The following is a 20,924-nucleotide window of genomic DNA, read 5'->3' as shown; positions in this document are numbered from 1 at the left end:
AGAGGAACTGCAGGAAGTCAGCTAAAAGCGCCCTCAGTTCTGGGTGATGTCTCACATATGACATGTGGTCCGCTTTCAACTCCTCCTGTAGGGAAAACAGGGTGTGTGACAAAAAACAAGTGGCATGCAAATTGCAAACTCCCACTCTCTGTATAAAGCAGATTGGTTTAGTTTAGCTGGTGTATTTACTTTTCGATCGAGAAATTACAGCTACAGAGTACAGCTGTATGTCCTCTTCCCACGGCCTTTTTTCAAAGACAGGTTTGTCATCCTGCTCATCTGCAAACAGATAAGTATGCAGAACATTGTCTTGCATATGGGTAAAAGCAAAATGTGATAAATGATCACACATTATTAAAGATTTGTACCTTCAGATATGAGTGCAGGCATTTTGAGAAGCTTCATGACAGGGGACCCTACCTGACTTTACTTGCTAAATGCCTGTTTGGGAAAGCATAATGTATACAAAGCAATGCAAGGGATATTAATAAAGCAATTCCAACATGAAAAATATTGAATGAAATACAATAATTCAGTTAAAATATAGTTCCGATATGCATACAAAAATAAACTAGTAAAATGCTAGTTGGGGGCAGCCGTGGCCTACTGGTTAGGGCTTCGGACTTGTAAACGGACGGTTGCCGGCGAACCCCGACCAGTAGGAATGGCTTCAGTGCCCTTGAGCAATGCACCTAACCCCTCACTGCTCCCCAATCGCGCTGTAGCAGGCAGCTCACTGCGTCGGGATTAGTGTGTGACTAGTAGTGACTAGTTCACCTCACTGTGTGCTGTGTGTATCTCACTAATTCACGGATTGGGATAAATGCAGAGACCAAATATCCCTCACGGGATCAAAAGAGTATATATACTACTTACTTTAAAAGAAAAGCCTACATAAATTCATGTAAATGAAAAAAAACAAACAAAAAAAAAAAAAAAAACACTGAGACGGCCACAGCACGCTAGAACATAGGACTTGATACGGGCTCATAGGGTCACAGCATGTCTCAAAATGGTGGAAAGACAACCATCGAACTGTTAGACAAACTGATGAACAAGAATGAACTGATGAGAAAGAACAATCTCTATGCAAGCGACTCAGAGAAGGCGTTCTCAGGTAATTAATAGTTTTGGACTATAAAAGTTCTATTACAATATAGTCCGTAAATTGACATTGTTAAATCAAAGAGATTTAACAGATGTGGCATTATGCTAACTGATATCCACTTTTGTATTCAAAGGGGGCATCTTGACAATTCTCACCTATGTCAACGACGATGTCAGCCGGGAAGATGGGTACGTCAGAGGAGAGCCAAACAGGTCCCGGTCCAGTTCTTCAGACTCCCGAAACGGCTTGTTTTTCAAGTAACAATCTGTAACAATCTGAACATTTGTGTAGTCGTACTATGGCAATATATATATTTTTTTTAAAAACCCAGCCAATTGATTTATTTTTTTAGATTGAAAATATACATTGTTTTTATTGCATTGTATAGGATTAAGTGACAATGATGGAACAAAGGGAACAAATGTATGTTACATGGCAAAAAGTGGGGGAAAAGAACAGTGTTTAAAGAAAGATTTATGTCCTACAACTGTGTCTCATATTATCTCTCTTCCCATTTATTTCACAATGGTATTATATCCCTGAAGAGTACATTCTTTTAAAAAGACTTGGAAAAACGTATCTTACAATCTAAGTAACATTTTCATGTGTATTCATTCAGTTCTTCCCCTCCAATATATAAAAAACATAGTACATTGCAAATTGAGTTTGAAGCAGTGTCAAGAAGTGCATGTCAGAGACAGAGCATAGGTTTTGAGTTGAAGGCATCAAGTGAATCCCAAAAGTAGTGGAAAAAGACAGCACAAGACTTGTATCCTTAATGAGTAATATTTCATTTGCTGATGCACAAAAACTTAGCTCGACAAGTTTTCAACAGGTTCTCCTTAATAAAAATAAAATGTCTCAAGAGGGACGACAATTTTGCATGCCGACTTCATTTAGTAGTTTGGTTTTATCTAGTCCATAGTTAGAACCAGCTTCTTTCTCAGAGTGGATTTTTGTTGAGGCATCTGTTTCCAGTTATTAAAGACACCTTTGCTGACATCATTGTTCACACGTGTGAGGATAGTGTGCAGGTCCTCCTTCCTGAAAAAGAGGAAAACATCACAGAGTTTAGACACTTGGTGGAATATTTTTTTTAAATGAATTAAGCATTAAAGATGACGATACATAATTTACCTTTGGCACCCAGTTTCCAACGCTTTGCACAGGGCCTGGATGTAGATGGACCCAGTCATGGTATGACGGAATGACTTAAATTCCTCCACTGTTGACATGCCTATCAACACATCTGCCTCGACTGCAACAGACGGTTTATTAACTAGTGGATTTAGAGCATCCTCTTCTAATAGTTCATCTAGTTGCTGGTTAGGTCCATCCTCTAACAAGTGACCTGTTTGTAATGCAGCGCCCTGGCAGGCCTGGATGAAAAATAGCTTGGGCTTGCCGACCAGTGTAGGACAGTGGGCGAAAGGCCTGTAAAGCTGTTTGATGGACACTTCTTCCCCATCCACACCCAGTACTTTGCCCTCCAGCCCATGGGAGAGAACACAGACGACAAGAGCGTTGTAAGCAGAATGGTCCAGTGTAGCATATTTTTCCAGAACCATCCTCATATCGTGACCAGACAGGTCTGTTTGATCTTCTACCATAAATTGCAGCCTTTCAAATAGCCTCCGCAAGTCCTCTGAAAGGAAAAAAAGGGACGGAATTTAAGCAAGCTGTTTGTGCAAAAAACTAGAAATGACAGACTAGTACACAGCACACCAAATGCAGTACATATATATATATATATATATATATATATATATATATATATATATGTACCCTCCAGAGTTATTGATGCCTTTGGTAAAGTTGACTAAAAACAGTTATGAAAAATAATCTTTTGGTGATTTATTGTACTCTCACAATGAAAACAATGAGGAAAAATCCCCCCTTGAAGGAAAGCAAATTTATTCTGAGAAAAAGGAAAATCTTATAAAGAAGAAATACATATTTTTAACAAAAACACGTTGCTCACAATTATTGGCACCCCTAGAAAAATCTTGTTCACAAAACCTAACAGAAGCATTTTCTTATCTAATTTCAATTTATTTAAGTTAATCTGAGTGTCTGAACTTTCAGAAGTAGTTCATGATTTTCTTTTTCACTGGGGTATGAAAATAAAGTGACACAGAGCCTAAATCCTCTAGTCATTTTACAACATAGAAAACACAAGAGAATGCCATATTTTCCGGACTATAAATCCTACTTTTTTTCATAGTTTGGCTGGTCCTGCGACTTCTAGTCAGGTGCAACTTATATCAAAATATCAATAACATGTTATTAACATGGTTTTAAATGTTAGTCAGTATGAACTGACATGAACCCTACATGAAACATTACCCTCTACAGCCACAAGAGGGCGCTCTAGGCTTGTGGAATGAGATAGGTAGCTTGGTGAACTTGCGACAGGTCAGACATTTTTTTTTGTACTTAAGCCCAAAAGTTAGAGGGGGTTCGGGAATGTATGTATTCTAAAGATGGAGGCCGAAACACGGCTGCTGTCATACAGAAGACTCGCTTGTATGTATTCTTAATGGCAGATTCTACGCTTACCAGAATACTTTAATTTGTTGGTGGAAGTAATAATTACACATGAATGAGCACATATTTTTGAAAGAATTTTTTTTTTTTTTGGCTAAGAGTCTACTCAAAATATTACACAATGTATCTTTAACATAACAAGCCAGCGAGTCCAACAAGCAAGTTACTTGTAGCAAGTTCACTAAGATTTTCAAATGCATGCTTGGTGCCGCCCCTTGAGTTGGGCCATTTTCATTATTCGTGAAGGTAAAAGCCTGTCCAGTCATTTAATTCCCAATTTAAATGGCAGGAGTTACTGAATGATAGTGATTTTGTCTGGAAATGTGGTCTATTGTCAGATGAAATGAAAATTGCGCTCTTTGGCTAGAAACACTTTAGGTGTGTTTGGCGTACATAGAACAATGACTATACTGAAAAGAACCCTATGCCTCATGAGAATTATGGTGGAGGTATTGTGGGGCTGTTTTTATTCCCAAATCTGTCAATCTCTGCCAAGACACTAAAAGTTGGTCATGTTTGGATCATTCATCAGGTCAATAAACCAAAATAAACGTCCAGATCAAAACATATATGGTTTACTGAGCACAAAATCAATCTTTGGCCATTGCCAGCTCAGTCCCCTGATCTAAACTTCATAGAAAAACAGTGTGGTGAGATGAGGAGAATGCACAAGTGTGGACTTAGGAATCTGGACGATCTGGGGAGATTTAGTAAAGACGCAATGGTCTTAAATCCCTTGCTTTGTATTCTCCATCTTTATGGGGTGTCATAGGAGAATGTTGTTATAGGAGAGTAGAAGTTGTTTTATTGGCAAAGGGAGGCTTAAGAATTTATTACAAGCAGGGGTGCCAATAATTGTGAGTGATGTGTTTTTGTTAAAGACATGTATTTCTTTATGAAAATTTCCTTTTTCTCAAAAAGAAATTGCTTCCCTTCAAGGTTGGATTTTTCCTCATTTGTTTTCATTGTCAGATTACAATAAATCACCAACAGATTATTTTTTATACCGGTTTTTTGTCAACTTTAGCAGAGGTGCCAATAATTCTGGAGGGTACTGTGTACAGTGCCTTGAAAAAGTATTCAGCCCCATGCTTAAGTTGACTAAAAAGATGATAAATGTTCTTCATTAAAATACAGGGTGCATAAGTATTCATACCCCTGTTAAACATATGTTGAATTCCCATAGAGGCAGATTTTTATTTATTTTTATAAGGGCAGTTATTTAATGGATCCAGGATATTATGCATCCTGATAAAGTTCCCTTGACCTTTGGAATTAAAATAGCCCCACATCATAACATACCCTTTACCATACCTAGAGATTGGCATGTTGTGTATTTCAGTTAGCCTATTAGCTGGTTTGATTCAAGGCATTAAAGGTGACATAGAATGATTGAACGGGGGATTTATCCTTGTTCGGTGATGTGACATATAGACAGCAAATTTTTGGTTGGGTCTGTAATGCCTTAGAAGCTTCCTAAAAAAACACTCTCAGAAAGCTATGTTAGGGTGGGGGATTTTCAATGCGTGGTTTTGCACCTATTTGGTGTCCTTTCGGGCTTAACTGGCAATCCTATAACGGAATGCAAGCACTTGACTTGGCTGCCTTTGCTGCCACTCAAAAGAATGTAACTTTGCTGGCTTCGGAACACAGACAAACCAGCTTCTTACAACTATGGCCCATTCACAGATTCAGCCTTATACTCTAGGCTAATGCATAGGCCTGGAGGCTGTTTGGGTCTTGGGCTGACTGTAGCCTACCGGTTGAGCAGAACGAAAATAGAACCGTTTCAACTAGGCCTATTTGTAATAATATGAGCATCTAAATAGACAGAGGTGGCTCGCACAAAAGCTGATGCTTAGCCTATATGTTTTGTATTAAAAGTCAAAACGTGTATGTAGAGTCTTAGGACAAAAGTTGGAATACATACGTTACAAATGTTTCCCATTACCAATGTCTCGGAGACAGCTAGGTAGGCTACTTTCATGTTTTCGCACCAGGCGAAACATAGTCACAAACTGAAGGCACAGATGCCGACGTGCCATCGTCTTAATGTAAGCATGGCAACAACTTGGCAACAACTGATTCAGTTAAAGCTTGGCCAAGCGGGTAATCCGTGTGTCGAAGTTTGATGCCAAGGGTTCTAACCATGCCTCCACGTTTGACGAGTTCGGAGTGACACACAAACGAGAAGGGCACTACATACACTTGACCATCATTGAACTTTCTCACCCAATAAAAGCTTACTATATATTGCTAACTGTAAGACTGCCAATGCAATCACTTTAGACCAACCTTCTTAGTGTAGGCTAGGTGTTGAAATTAGATTGACCACTGTCCACTCCTCACTCACCAGGTGCTTATGTGGAAACTGTGTTCGCATGCCCATAGAGAGAGAAAATGTAGTATGCTGCCGGGAAATACAACCAGTGCTAACACTTAATACAATTCCATACAGATGTACAAATACATCTGTACTTACCAAAGTTTCAGTATGGCCTATCTTAATGTAGTAGGTATCCGATTAAAAATTAACCGCATCTCGTGCATTTCTTTCAGTAATGAAAAGTTTGCACACCGCTTGCACAGCTGGCACACCTCCGAACTTCCTGAACACTGCTGCAATCTGCTTGCCGTATTTGGCGGTGGGAGGGCTGGGTGTGTGCAAAGGAGGATATAGAATCAGAGTGGGGGGCGGTGAGATACATTTTACGTAATATGTATCCGTTGTTCAGATTGGCCCAATTTCTGACGAACATTTCTAAAAGAGGAATTTCTATGGAACGGAGATGTTCAGAATGTCTAGCTCTTTTCGTATGTTCTTGAATGCTGGTATGCTACCGTTATTCAACAAAGACGGTTAAAACGGTTTTTGATTCTCTGTCACCTTTAAGATCCATTTCCAAAAGATGATTTTTTTTTTTTATTCCTCTTTTTAGTCAACTTTAGAATGGGGCTGAATACTTTTTCAAGGCACTGTATATACTGTATATATCATGTCTCAAAGGTCTTACCCACAGAGTTAAACTAGCTAATTGATTTTGCTTAAATTAGTTAAATTAGTAACTCCTGGATGTTACCTGCTTCTGCAAGACAACATCATAGTATGCAGTTTCCCTTACTTTTCCTGAAAGCTATAGATGCTTTGAACACATTTCTTCTCATTTCTTCTTTAATCCAATTAAATAAGCCTCACCTGCATCCTTTTCTGTCCCATCTCGGTGTCTATACTCAGGGTGCGAAAATCTGTAGTTATTTATTATCAAACAGTATCCACGGGGACGGGAATTCATCGTATAGCTCTCCACGTCTTCCTCCTGGGGGAAGCAAAGAAAACCAAATGGAACAACAAATCCCTTCTGTTGTTTACTCTTAGGATAACTATTGGCACATATGTACAGCTAGTGAAAATCGGACTATCCCACTGATTTGTGTGTTTGTGTGTGTGTGTGTGTTTGTGCACCTTAGTTATTTCATTTGTCACCGGCCCTGCATCTGATACCACACTCAGACCACGGTTACCTGTTGGAGGAAATAAAGAAATGCTTATACGTGCCCATGTTTGATAGATAAATGTTCAGGATCCTTTTAAACACTGCAATCTTCACTTTATATTACAGAACGCATATCTAAAAACTGTTCAGTTAGTTGTGTTTTAGCAACACCATCTAGACACATTTTGAAAGTTGAATTTGTATTTTCATTTTTATAGGATGGCACAAAGGTGTATCAAAGACTTACAAAAGTGGTACACAAAAACAAGATGGTCAGCAATGTTTAAGCTACTGGACTGTGGGTATATTTAATATGCTGTCAGTGTAAGAACTGTTTTAACATGGAGTTAATTTTGGAAAAGAGTGCTTGATTTCCAGTCGCTGCCTCCTATTGTCAGAGACCCAATTTATTTGATTAATACTTACATTTAATTAGATGGTTTTATCCAAAGCATCTTACAGTACAGATGTTCAACAATAATGCTGAATGAATATCGCAAGTGGTACTAAGAGCCTTATATTGCCATCAAGCTGTCACTGTATTGAAACCATTATTTTAGGCCTATGCTGTATATATAAAACATTAATAGTGACCTATCACTGCACTGGAAAATGGTACACAAAGGAAGAACATCAATGACTTACGGAATCTGTCTTCATAGTCCTCTCCTCTATGCATTTCTGCAATACTCTGGTGAAGATATGAAACAAAGTTGAATAATGACTGTACAGATACAGAAAGACTTAACCAACATGCTCATAGATGTATGCTTTAGAAAATAACTACAATCAAAAATATAACACGTGGCAAGGTAACAAGATATGGCTTATCGGTGCCATGAAACCATTTGACACCTTTATGAGCATACAAGGGCAACAAGTGCTCTACCATGGACTCTGAATGAAGACTGTTTCCATATTCAGGCCATCTGCCATCACCTAAAGGAAGAAAGTAGATGAAGTCAGCATTGCGTAGATTAGCATAACTGTGGGTTGGCAATGTGAAGAGAGGGACCTTCACCTGTTTTATTTAGCCTGTACTTTTCCACCTTTCTAGCCAGATCTTTATCACACTGATTGAGGATCCGTTCCAGGTGCTCCACATTATCCTCAGTAAGCTGCTGCTGTTTCTCCATTTCTGTTAGAACATCGAAGATGGTCTGGAACGCAAGAAGAACCCACCTCTCAGTTCATAACTTTGGGGCAACTGATACAGACACTGAGGGGCACTGCACAGATGCGGATTCTGTGAGGCTTTGGTTATTTGGTTAACAATATAAACACCTCCACCATACACAATTCTAGCAGTTAAAGCTGCCAACAAAAACACAATTTCTTACTGTAAACCTGAAAAGTCTGTGCTGTGAAGACTTCAATATAAGATCCATGATCAAAGGGGCCATAAGAAGCCATGTTTGATTTTTATTTCTGACTTGTATCACATTTTCCATTAAGAAGTGTAAATGACCACGAGCTAGTGGGCTACTCACTGCGGAGGCCTCTAATTTCCCTCGGGGCAGATTCACCAGGAACTTGAAGGAATTCAGTTTTTCACTCGTCATATTATCAGCTATATCAAAAAGCATCTTCCTGTAAGGTGATGAAGCACACCAGAGTGTGATGAGCAACAAGCACAAATTGTGAGACCCATATGAAAATCAACATAAAAGTTGGAAGCCATTACTAGCCATCCATTACTAATTGATTCACACCATAACTGTTAAAGCTGCAGTTGGCAAGTCTGACAGATTGAGGGGACCCCACCACTACCACCGAGCACCCTCTCATCAAGTTTGTGGTCGTCATTGCGCACTAGACTGCACCAGACTGTGATTGACATTCAGATCTCACACAGCCCTGCTCTGATTGGACCAGAAGAACCGGGAGCTGTGGATTTTTGTAAAACAAATAACAGGCTCTAGGTGGAGGTAGAAGTGCGGATTTTTTTCTAAAACCAGCTGATTTATGTTGTTCTGTTGGAGCATAGTGTCGGTTTCAGTGAATATAATCAAAAAAAATCTTGCCAACTGCAGCTTTACTCTAGTCTGAATTACAATTCAAAAAGGGCACATTCAGATACATGCCGAACTAACCTGTAGGTGGACAGGCCACCATAAGAATTACTGTGCATTTGGAGTGAACTGCACACCTCCTGCTCAGTTGTCTTCATCATCTTCAGCAGATCATAGCGTTTGATGGTGTACAGCAGCTCTTTCAGGAACATCATGTCGTCTTCCATATGACCCTTTTCGTTCAGACGCATGAAGAGGTCACGGCCATCATTGACTTTCTGTAGTGGTTTCCTACCTAGGACGTCACTGCAGAGGAACTTGAGGGAAGCCACCTCTTCAGAGTCCAGTCCATCGTCAATGTCATACAGCAGCTGCAAGTTGTTCTCCTCCATGCTCCAAGCTGCAGGCCACAGGTAGCTTTGCTGTAGGTTGCCACAGGTTTGGATACAGTATATCCATCATTTATTTTTTTTATAAGCCTAACTTCTTTTTACATAATAATCTAAGTGTAATCAGTCAATAAGACACCATAAGTACAAGCATACACTATTATACATTATATTACTAGTGTTTCCATCAACAGTTATTTTTGACAAGGTATCTATGGGACGGAAACATGTAGGCTTTAGTGTGGGCCTACACAAGGCAACCTAAACACACTCTCCACATGCTATTTAATATCAATAGACTGCTCACCCATACAACAACATTGCCAAAGTTCAGTAGTCCACAGACTGAAAGTCATGAGGAAATAGGCAAACTATTTGGTTTGATATAGTGAGCCAATATATTTTAAATTTAGTTTATGGAGATGTTTGACCAATAGCCTTTGTAACTTTATAGGCCTACTGTCATTTAGAAAAAAGTTCAAGTAGCCTATAGCCTGTCTACCCTTATGTAAACAACTTTCTTTTAGCCTAACAACCCTCTTTCACATTAGGACATTAATGCAACACAAATAAACCCGCTCTTTATGTAACACAAAAAGTAACTTGTATTAAGAAACGCTGTCATTTCTTATCTTGTGGGCATGTTGAGACTTGTCAGCCTCACGTAATCTAACAATACGCATCTTAACTTTGCCAGGTGACAAATTGATAACATTTTTAGGCTTCAACATTAGTAAACTAATCGAAACACATGCGCTATCGCTATGACATTTGTCCTGAAAAGAAAATGAGATATGGAGACGCACCAAAGTAAGTTGGTATACTGGCTGCTAACTAACGTTACGAAACTAGCATTCAAGTCTTCCTCGTAATTGAAGTTACACGAAATCATACCACATTAAGTAAGTTAAATCTTGCAAACCACACTTACCCCTTTCGTTCACAAAACGACACACTTTTAGTATTGGATGTCGCCTCGCAGGACAAAGATTTCCGTCCGTTTATGTTTTAATACACTGTGATCAATGCAGCCCAATGTAGGCTATAACTATTTCAAACAATGTCGGTAAGGTATTTCCAGAGAGGGTTAAAGCGGAGCGAGAGGCGCAAACGTTCGACAATTTCCGCGTTCGATTACTGCAAGGGGGGGGGGGGGGGAATCCCCCTTTATGCAGACCAGAGTAAACCCTAATGTCTAATGCACTAATGTCAATGGAGACTTGTGGAATTTTACCAATAAATTGGTCATTATGTCTTTCTGGATTTGTTGAGGGTTTTTTCGAACATTTTGTCATAATCTGTAAGTGTTTGGGATTATTTCAAGCCTAAAAGTGTAATTTTGTAGTGTTCGGATTTGTAATAAAATAACTTAATATCAGACCATGCTGCTGCCAGTTACTGTCCAGTTGTTAGCATGCTAGCTAACCTCTTAGCTAAGGTAACATTTTAAACGGAGAAGTGTAATTTCTTTGAAATGACAACTAGCTGAATAACATTACTGACATTAGTTAAAGTGGATAGTTTATACTCAAGCGAATTTGGAACAGTATATTAAGTTTAAGCGAAGTCCTTCAACTACTAGTCACTTGTTAGCGCATATCTGTATCCGTTGCTCTATCTTGCTAGTAATCAAGGATCTTTGGTATTTCTCTTTCAGTTTCTACTATGCGGAAGTAGTGACGTACGTTTCTGTCGTGTATCTGCTGCCAAAGGCCAAAGCAAAGATTGCACGATTGTGAGCCCTAACTGGGAATTTGCCACAGAAGTAAAAAACAAATAAAGAAACAAAAAAACACGTTTAACCAATACATATTCCGAACATTGACCAAGCAATTTACTGTAAACAAAAGGTGTTATAAACTCATGTAATCTATCTATCTTTTCTGTTTTGTACTCGCACTTCATGTGTGACTTCTGTGCCTGTATTTAATTGTAGCCTAAATCTTCATTGTTGCATTCAACTAAAAGAAAGAGACAGAAGACTTAAATCACAATCATAATATCAAGTTATTAAGTCAAGAATTTCGAATTCAGAGCCTCTTTTATTTAACATTGATGATTTTACATAGGCCTTATGTCAGTACACTGATACATTACGATAAATTATTATTATTAGTAGTAGTAGTATTGTCACACAACACTTTCCAGATTATCTGAGGGATCGAGTTGCTTTGAAAGTGTCTCCTGGTGGGCGCTGAGAAGAAAAAGGGGCAAAATACTCCCTGGCAAAGGAGAAGACATCCTGGGGTTTTCTCAACAAGAGGAACTGCAGGAAGTCAGCTAAAAGCGCCCTCAGTTCTGGGTGATGTCTCACATATGACATGTGGTCCGCTTTCAACTCCTCCTGTAGGGAAAACAGGGTGTGTGACAAAAACCATGTGGCATGTAAATGGCAAACTCCCACTGTCTGTATAAAGCAGAATTTAGTTGGTGTATTTACTTTTCGATCGAGAAATTTTGAGTACAGCTGCATGTCCTCTTCCCACACGAGAGGCCTTTTTTCAAAGACAGGTTTGTCATCCTGCTCATCTGCAAACAGATAAATATGCAGAACATTGTCTTGCATATGGGTAAAAGCAAATTGTGATACATGATCACACATTATTAAAGATTTGTACCTTCAGATATGAGTGCAGGCATTTTGAGAAGCTTCATCATGACGGGGGACCCTACCTGAACTCTACTTGCTAAATGCCTGTTTGGGAAAGCATAATGATTACAAGGCAATGTAAGGGATATTAATAAAGCAATTCCAGCATAAAACAATGCAGTTCAAATATAGTTCCGATATGCATACAAAAATAAACTAGTAATAGAAATGCCTACATAAATTCATGTAAATGGAAAAAAAAAAAAAAAACACTGAGATGGCCACAGCACACTAGAACATAGGACTTAATACGGGCTCATAGGCCAAGGGAGAGTCATGGCTACATGTTTTACAGCAACAGGAGAGATGTAGACACCTACAAAACAATTACCAGAATAAAATATACTCAATTCCAAAAGAAAGAAAGCGCCAAGTCTATAAACTTTGGAAATTAGGCTGAATGTAGCTTAAAGGACAAGCATATTTCAGTGTCAGTGAAATGAGGACATGACTTTTAACCCTATTTTTGGCTCAGCGAAATAACAAATGTTAGCGTAAGATTCATGTTTTGTGAAGAGGTTAATGTTAACGTTACTGGCTGAAGACGTGTTGAAGCCTAAACATGTTGCAAATTTGTCTAGTTGAAAATCAACAGGTGTGTGAGAGAGTATTTACAATTAAGCCTACATCTAATAGGACACAACAGACAAGAACATTAAGGATGCATCTCACCCGTCACGTAGGAAATAGCACTGCCACATTGCTGGAATGTCATCCACTGTCTGAACAGTCCTCTCAATGCCAAAAACATCCACAGTCTCTCTCCCCACCACCTGTTTCTTCTCACCAAGATCCCTCTGATTCAAAACAACACACAGTTCAAGCTAAGTGTTGCAAGTCAGGGCCGATCAACACAGACTGATGATGGGCCCTATGAGAGATATGATCTCTATTCACTGGCCCCAGGAATATAATGTGAAATAATTGAGTTGGGGAACAACCAATACATGCTGCCACACCCTTAAATGTGGTCAGTTTGTGATTCAAGCTAATTCATTTCATACTTTATGGAATTCAAGCCTTTAATTTCATTGTCTTCATGTCTTGATAATGCTATACAGAATTGACTGTAACACATTTGGAAATACAACTGCTTGTGCATGCATGGTGTGATTTCAAAATACACTTAATTTCAAAGATTTTTTGAACCGATTTCTCTGGCACTCACATAGGTGGACAGACATATCTGAGTCTCAGCATCAAATGACAGAAACTTCATGGGCTCCGGAATGTTCTTCCGTTGAGCTAAAACGCGCAGTATGAGTAAGTTGGAGGCCTCAGACACAAAGCCACGTAAAGAACTCAGGGGAAACGTGTATGTCTGCTCCCTCACCTCCTAGAGACAAGAACGAATCAGAGTCCTTATGGACTCCACAAGACTGCAGAGACCATTTATGACTGATTGAATGGTACACAACTGCGACATATGCAATCAATCATGATGAATTCTGTGAGTCTATAAGCACTGAGCAACAACAAAATAGAGTGACGGACATAAAATGAAACGTTAACAACAGACTTACCTCCTCCTCTCGAGTGACCTTATTCACAACCAGCTGCCCATCTTGTCTCACCATGTGAGACTTCCTGTCCAGACTGTGGCCATGAAGCTGCGCAATATTTGCCAGTAAAAGATTGGTGCATGTAACAATATTTACATAATATGTATACACATATTAACGTTTTGTTTTTTTAAGCAGTCACTGTCATGTATGACGTGAGGAAACAGTACAATTAGAGAGGAATAAGGTGGGGGCAAAATACCTTCACATATTCATGATGATCTTGTTCTAGTGTTTCAAAAGTAGTTGTAACATACCCTGTCAAGGTGTGAAAGTGTGATTACTTGTGGTACATGATATAACCATAATCACAAAGAATACAGAGGTTTTTTTTTTTTTTTTTTTTTTTTTGGTCTGCATAAGGAGTCTGGTCTCAGCCTCACCTGTAATTGAGGTCCCACAGGGGATGTTGTCAATAGCGCCGTGGCTGTTAGCATGTACCAGGAAGCATGGCTGATTGTTATGTACAGTCTTTTGTATATTGATGCAGAATTCCCCCAGTTCCTTGCCTGTGTCTGACACACTTACCAGAGAATCAACAAACAAGCACCGCTGCACCTCCTCAAGCTCTGTTAATGGGGCAGAACACATTTCAAAATGTCACACATTTATTTTGTCTTCATTGGGTGATTTATGAAAAAAAATTTTTAATAAAAATGAGCCAAAAGTTTAGTTAAAAATCATGTTCTCATTTCACTGACACTGAAATATGCTTGTCCTTTAAGCTAATAAGCTATTCCCAAAGTTGACAGACTTGGCACTTTCTTTCTTTTGGAAGATAGTGGGACATTAACGTTAGCCGTTGTTACGTTTTGAGTTGTCAAAAACAGATGGTTAGCCATGGTCTGAAAATAGAACCGGATACAACCAATCACTTTGTTGCAAAGCTAACTCTGACCACTCATGTCATCATGATATACTTTCACTGTATGAAATACTCACCAATACTTGCTAAAAAATCAGTTGACAGTGCCTCTGTCAATCTTTGGGAGGCATTCTCCATGTCTGATTTCAGAGAGAGAAAAAATAAGGCATGGTAACTACTGCAGCCTAACGTTAGTGACTTGTTGTCATCATCACACGTCTTCAGCCAGAAACTTTAACGTTAAGTTAATATCTTTACAAAACAGGCTTAACTTAAGTCTAAACTGCTTTCTCTGTCAGCGGCAAATATCGATAGGATAGATAGTCCTATCATGCATTTTCAAACTGGACTCAGAACCTGTTGACTACTCAGCAGCCAAATGTTCGTGCTAACATTGACGTTGTTTCAAAAAGTTAGGACATTAGGATTCATTAATTACCTTGCACGTTGTAGTATTTATATTGATGTGAAGTGCATCTCCTCTAACGTTAATCTACGTTTAGCTCGGTTTCACTGAGGGCAAATGGCTAGCGATAGCTAGAATAACTAGAAGCTAGCTGGCTTGAACAAACTCCCAACATCTCGGTTGCCTTAGCAACCTCAACCAAGTGAACTAACCAAATCGACCGCTAAGCGGCGCTCCATGATCATGAGCAGCGCTCAGGGATGCTTTCTTGATGCCCAATCAGAACCGATGAACTAAAAATAATTGAAGGTTCATAAGCCTGCACAGATCTGGCTGAACGTAGGCTAATGCGTGCGGGACTAAACACAATACATGTTTGGATCGTATGGTTTGGATATATTATAATTTAACATGTGAATAATATGCCTACTAATAAGTTTCTTAAAAATGAACTTCAGGGGAAAATCTCTACACAAACACAAAAATGCACACACACTAAAAGAATTTGGGACAATTATTTATTGTTAAAAACAATTAACTCATATAAATATAAATATAAGTGCATTTGGTACCTTTGTTAGCCTAAAGTAAAAAATGTATTGTCATTAACAGTTGTGTTGCAAATATGAGGTAAAGGGTTTAGAATTCAGAGAAGATCACCAAAATGGCTCACATGGCCTATAACACTATCAGGGCCAGGAAAATCAAGGACCCTAAAAACCTGAAACATCATATCAGTGCTTAAAATAGGTTTTATACCCAAACTGTGACCTAAACAGGCCTTATTAGAGAACATCTCCATTCACATAAACAGCAGGCTAGCATAGGCCCATGCTACCACTGGAATGGCTTTAGTGTTGTGCGTGGGCCAGAAACGGAATTTATCGGCGTTTGTAGATGTCCTTGCGTCTACGGAGCTCTTCGAGAATGCGGGCCCTGTAAGCAGTCCAGTCTTCATCCTGATTCTGCTGGAGTCCCAGTGCCCGCTGGAGTTCAAGAGCATGACTACGCAGGAATGGGTTATACTCCTTCTCTTCCCCCAGTGTGGAGGGACTCTGGAAGTGATTGGAAAGAGAGGGAAAAAATACTGTATATTAAATACTGGGAAAAAATAAATGAATACATCATTTGATATCTGATGGTATAGTCACCATTCGTCAAAACTAAAACAATTAAAAGTAATGTGTGTAATAGTGTCGACCGGCGACCACCACTCTTTTGCGATGGACTTGAGGAGGTGTTTGAAGTGTCTGTCACCCTTACCGTGCAGAGTCTCTGACCCCTCTGCTGCTGGACCCACTGAAGCTTCTGCTCCCGGGTTGAGTTAGTGGGCTCCAACTCAGCCGCAAACAGAAGGTTGTCCTCTGCATACTCGTGCCCTGTGGGGCAAAGTGTGAGCAGACAGCCCACACAATTTTACATTTATATTTATTGATATAGCAGACGCTTCTATCCAAAGCGACTTACATATGTCAGGTATATCACAAGGGCCATTGTCCCTGGAGCAACTTGGGATTAAGTGCCTTGCTCAAGGGCACAACGGTAGAAACCGAGAACTGAACCCACAACTTTTCAGGCTACACCTTAACCACTAAGCTATCGCCGCCACCATAATTTTAGTGATGTGAGTGTGTGGAGATGCTGAAGAAGCCAATATCAGGAAAGTGATGTCTACTGTAGTTTCTGTTGCATTCAAACTAATCTGAAATTTAAGGTGTCATGTGCAAACACCAGCAATGTCTGAGTAGAAGACCCGAGTAAATCATTCTTTTGAGGGGTTTTTTACCTATTCTTTGAAGTTTATACATATTTGATATTCTGATTTACATTCAAATTGTGATATACTAAAATGTTGTGGTGGTGGTAACATGGAGTACCAAAAGGTAAATGTATATAACCCAGTTATGGCCTTATGCACTTTCCAGACTGGCTTCACTTTCCCAAGAATGAGTTCATTTCTTCCTCCTGGAAAGAGGATGTGATGTGTGTTGCCCTGACGTCAAACAACTAGACACGAAGAGCGACTGCATCATGGCCCGTAGGTCCACACACATCCCTACCCGGCCAGAGTAGAGTCTCGTCATTCAGTGAGCTAACGGTGTCCAGAGATGACAGCATCGTTAAGGCGTTGCCTTCAAACATTCTTCCTAATGGATCAGAAAATATGAGTAAGTTCAGCTCCATGCACTGGTGACAACTGAAGTCAGGTTTCCACTGTGACTCACACCGCTATCCCAATTTCAAAATGAAACAGTGACTTGTATGATAAAGAATGCAGCCATAGGAGGGGTGGCAAAAGAACAACATCATGATGTGAAGTCTTGAGGGTTTGCCCCTCTGTTAAATGTCATTGGAGGGAGGATCAACACTCACCACAGCCTGAGAGGAACACCAGATCCCCTGAGAAGAGACTGCTGGGGCTACCAAAGTTTCGCCCTTCCAGCAGGTAGATCATGTGGCCCACTGTGTGCCCAGGCGTGTAGAAGGCCCTGAATCGCAGGTGTGTACCTATGTCTATGGCGTCTTTGTCAGAGAGAGGGCTGAGGCAGCAAAATGACACTATTTAACAGTGGGCATAAACACAAATGTGGCAGCCGATAGAAATCACATTGTCCATATATGCCTCCAGGGAAATAGGGTAAGTCTTTACTGAAGTTATAAGACAAATCAAATACATTTTTGCTTAGTTTACACTAGGGATGTACGATATATCGGCGGCCGATATATTATTGGCCGATAAGTGAAAAAATGAAAATATTATTATCGGTCCGATAACAGAATTCTGGCCGATAATTTGCGTCTATATTTTTTAAAGTCCTAATTTAGGCCTACGTAAGGTCCGTCTGGCTACACTGAGCTACTTGAGCTTGGTTGGCTATACTTTTTCCTCAATATAATGTCAGCGGTGTGAATGTATTTCACCACTCTAACAAAATCTGTGGATGCATTCATTTGGGAATCTGTGCATCTCAAAATCATCTCGTGAATGATCCGCCATCATTACTAGAGCGTCATTACTAGAGCGGAGCTCAGCCCTATCTAGAGCCGTCTTGTGCTGGTGTGTTTGCACTTTACCGCGCTGGTCGGGGAAACAAATAAGCAAACTCGTTAGTGGGACGAGTACATAAGTAGGCCTAGTTCTAAGTTGTGTTTTAGTATTATATTTGCATTACGTTAGCTTGGGTTTTGTATTACTACCTAGAAATATGCTAACCATTCCTGCTTCAGTTCCAGATAGGTCATCATAATAAGTTATTAGAACCTTCGGGACTAACCCCTTTCATTTCTGCTGCAGCAGGTTGTGCGCAACAGAGTAGACGGACATTGGATCTACAGTCTGAGGAGTTGCAGCTTTATTCAGTTACCCGCAATTGAAACTAAACCTAAGTTTCCCTCACAAACTCTAATTTGGTCACTATACTGTAGCTTATTCCCAGCTGAGCCGTTTATGAGCGTTTAGTCCTAAGTTTAAACGATTCATACTCTCTAGCCACTAGAGAGTTCTGTCCATCATTTGGTGGTAGATAAAATTACTGCAATAAAATTATGCTTATTAAATGCTTTCCCCAAATCACTTTTCACATTTTTTTTCAAGAGTAATATTATCGGTTATCGTATCGGTATCGGCCACAACAAACCAATAAATATCGGTTATCATTATCGGCCCTAAAATTCCATATCGGTGCATCTCTAGTTTACACAAGAGCTTAGGTAAATAAGAGAGGACCAGATAGAGAAACAATAATTATGTCTTCCTTATGTGTTCTTTGGATGGGCATTACAAACGTAACCTTGTACTTTGAAATAAAGATATTACAATTCTTTCAATAAAGAAATTACTTATTTAATTTGATTGATTTATATCAATTAGATTTTCTGGTATTTCTGGAAAGCCACTTATATATTTCATGCAAAGCTGAAATTACAGACGCTTAAAACCATCCAACATTTATTAGCGTTATGAACTTACTGTGTCAGTCCTGGAATATTATCCATTGCATTTCCATAGACTCGACAGCCTGCATGGAGTCTTTTAAGTCCCTTATTCCCTCCACTGTGGTCCCTGCACGCAATGACAAAATATTACACATTTATAATGTGGTTAACTTTATGTCAGCTTACACACACATGCCCACAATAGAAGCCTAGAAATACAATCACTGAATAAAACTTGATTCATAATCCAAACTTCAGACAGGCAGCAAACAGCAGACAATAGACAACTTCCACGTACACAACTGACCATTGTTACAAGAACTCCCTGGTCTATTATGAGGCTTTTATCAGTAGTATCTCACCAGTGTTTGTGTGTGCAAAGAATGGCTTCCAAGGTCACTCCTTCCTCCTCCAGACAAGCCTGTGCAATGGAGTAAGTGTTATACACTAGAACAACTGACACAGCTGCCAGTCATTATAATAGAATACATGACACATAAAACACACACACACACACTGTTACACCTTGACTATTGTGGAGCTAAGGGGAATAAATACATTCAAGGTAAATATCTCTGAATCCCTTGCTCGAGGGCCTTCAAAACAGACACTTCTCCCTGTGCTCCTAATCGTGACCACCTCATCACTTACCTGGCACAGAACAACTATTATTGGAGTCATCTCTTAGAATTAAGAATTTGGATTTGGCATTGTAGTAGTTTTGGTATTGCTAATAGGATTTAGCATTAATGCACTTTATATTTGCATTAGTGGTTTTCTGTTCTGTTCAAGTTTTGCTTACACAGAGGTGATCAATGAATGGAAACCCATGTAATTTGACACATCCAACTCACTATACTTTGAAAACAGGTAGTAAAGGGCTATTCTAATTGTAAATATATCCAACTGAAGTTTTCCTTTTCATTGAATATGATGTATACATCTGGTTCTCCATATCTCTGCACTCTTTTAACAACGTCTCCATATGAAAGCAGAAGTCTGCAAAACCTATGCAAACCTGGACAGCCTGTGGGTCAGCAGGATCCACTACAACTGCAAGATTAGATGGAGTGTCGACAATCAAATAGCTGTAGTTGTCAGACAGCACTGGAATGGGTATTATCTTCACACCTGTAACCACACAAATGCAGACAGTGACAGTAACAGTCGCGAAGGAGTTAAGGCTGTTAGCAATTTGTGTAGTGTGTGCGGCATTGCCTACCATTCAATGTAGTTGCTTGTGTTTTTGAATGTCCAGTGGGATATTGCTCACGAGCTTTTCTCATCTGACGTTTGTAGAACATATATCCAAGTTTTGTTTTTGTGTACAGCGAATACCTGATAGATGAAAACGAAATATATGCCAAATCAGAGATTCTGGTTTAGTCGATATGGATTAGCCTTGCCATTCAGACTTCGAGGCCAGTTCGTGTCTACCCCAAATTAAGTTCTCTCATTTTAACATTCGCCTATAACTAATGTTTGCGAACACTATGTTTATCATGGCTAGCCTAATGCCTAAACACAATTTGGCAACACTGCGCATTTACGGAATTAAACACGAACGTTAACGTCTAACCACGGATGACGTTAGTCTGGTTGCATGGTTGGTGGTGGCAGCAAGCAAGCTCAACGTAAAATCAACAGAGATAACTGCCAGAAAAACAGACCGGTACTTACGCTATCCAAAAGAGGGGTTTTTCTGTGCGGGCCATAATTCTTACAATGAACCCACTGTTCCATGTACATTTCCTGCCAAGCCGTCGGCGATGGTAGATGCACAGGCCCAAACAACACGCACCAACACCAAGGAAACACACCATCCAGTCAGGAAGCGCCATCATTGAGGGCGTGGCCTAAATCACGCAAGTAGCCTACATCTCGCTGCAAAGGCAAATAGGCAATCTGCGTCCTTTGCAAATTGTAAACTTTCATTTTCGATGAGGCCATGGTGA

The 20,924-nt window shown here is 39.6% G+C and overlaps 3 protein-coding genes across 3 annotated transcripts; all 3 read right to left on the bottom strand.

Moving 5' to 3' along the window:
* Window positions 1–1,450: 1,450 nt before the first annotated feature.
* Window positions 1,451–10,677, bottom strand: casp8 (caspase 8, apoptosis-related cysteine peptidase). The gene is made up of 10 exons (XM_048268340.1): window positions 10,482–10,677; window positions 9,243–9,583; window positions 8,640–8,739; window positions 8,171–8,309; window positions 8,039–8,088; window positions 7,795–7,840; window positions 7,119–7,177; window positions 6,852–6,972; window positions 2,246–2,753; window positions 1,451–2,152 (listed from the first exon to the last, which is right to left on the bottom strand). The coding sequence occupies exons 2-10, from the start codon at window positions 9,551–9,553 to the stop codon at window positions 2,023–2,025; spliced, it is 1,464 nt and encodes a 487-aa protein (XP_048124297.1). The 5' UTR covers window positions 9,554–9,583; window positions 10,482–10,677; the 3' UTR covers window positions 1,451–2,022.
* Window positions 10,678–11,572: 895 nt separating this feature from the next.
* LOC125310700 (ciliogenesis associated TTC17 interacting protein) lies at window positions 11,573–15,223 on the bottom strand. The gene is made up of 10 exons (XM_048268337.1): window positions 15,067–15,223; window positions 14,705–14,767; window positions 14,146–14,331; window positions 13,965–14,020; window positions 13,724–13,810; window positions 13,369–13,536; window positions 12,873–12,997; window positions 12,169–12,245; window positions 11,991–12,079; window positions 11,573–11,894 (listed from the first exon to the last, which is right to left on the bottom strand). Exons 2-10 carry the CDS (start codon window positions 14,763–14,765, stop codon window positions 11,700–11,702), a joined length of 1,044 nt encoding a protein of 347 aa, XP_048124294.1. The 5' UTR covers window positions 14,766–14,767; window positions 15,067–15,223; the 3' UTR covers window positions 11,573–11,699.
* Window positions 15,224–15,537: 314 nt separating this feature from the next.
* pnkd (PNKD metallo-beta-lactamase domain containing) lies at window positions 15,538–20,838 on the bottom strand. The gene is made up of 9 exons (XM_048268334.1): window positions 20,650–20,838; window positions 20,192–20,307; window positions 19,988–20,100; window positions 19,332–19,390; window positions 19,004–19,096; window positions 17,407–17,573; window positions 17,094–17,180; window positions 16,297–16,412; window positions 15,538–16,088 (listed from the first exon to the last, which is right to left on the bottom strand). The coding sequence occupies exons 1-9, from the start codon at window positions 20,811–20,813 to the stop codon at window positions 15,915–15,917; spliced, it is 1,089 nt and encodes a 362-aa protein (XP_048124291.1). The 5' UTR covers window positions 20,814–20,838; the 3' UTR covers window positions 15,538–15,914.
* Window positions 20,839–20,924: the final 86 nt, after the last annotated feature.

This window comes from Alosa alosa, chromosome 17, assembly GCF_017589495.1.
Source record: "Alosa alosa isolate M-15738 ecotype Scorff River chromosome 17, AALO_Geno_1.1, whole genome shotgun sequence".
Taxonomy (NCBI): Eukaryota; Metazoa; Chordata; class Actinopteri; order Clupeiformes; family Clupeidae; genus Alosa; species Alosa alosa.
Note: the sequence above shows the minus strand (reverse complement) of the source record. Positions and strands in the feature narration are given on the sequence as shown.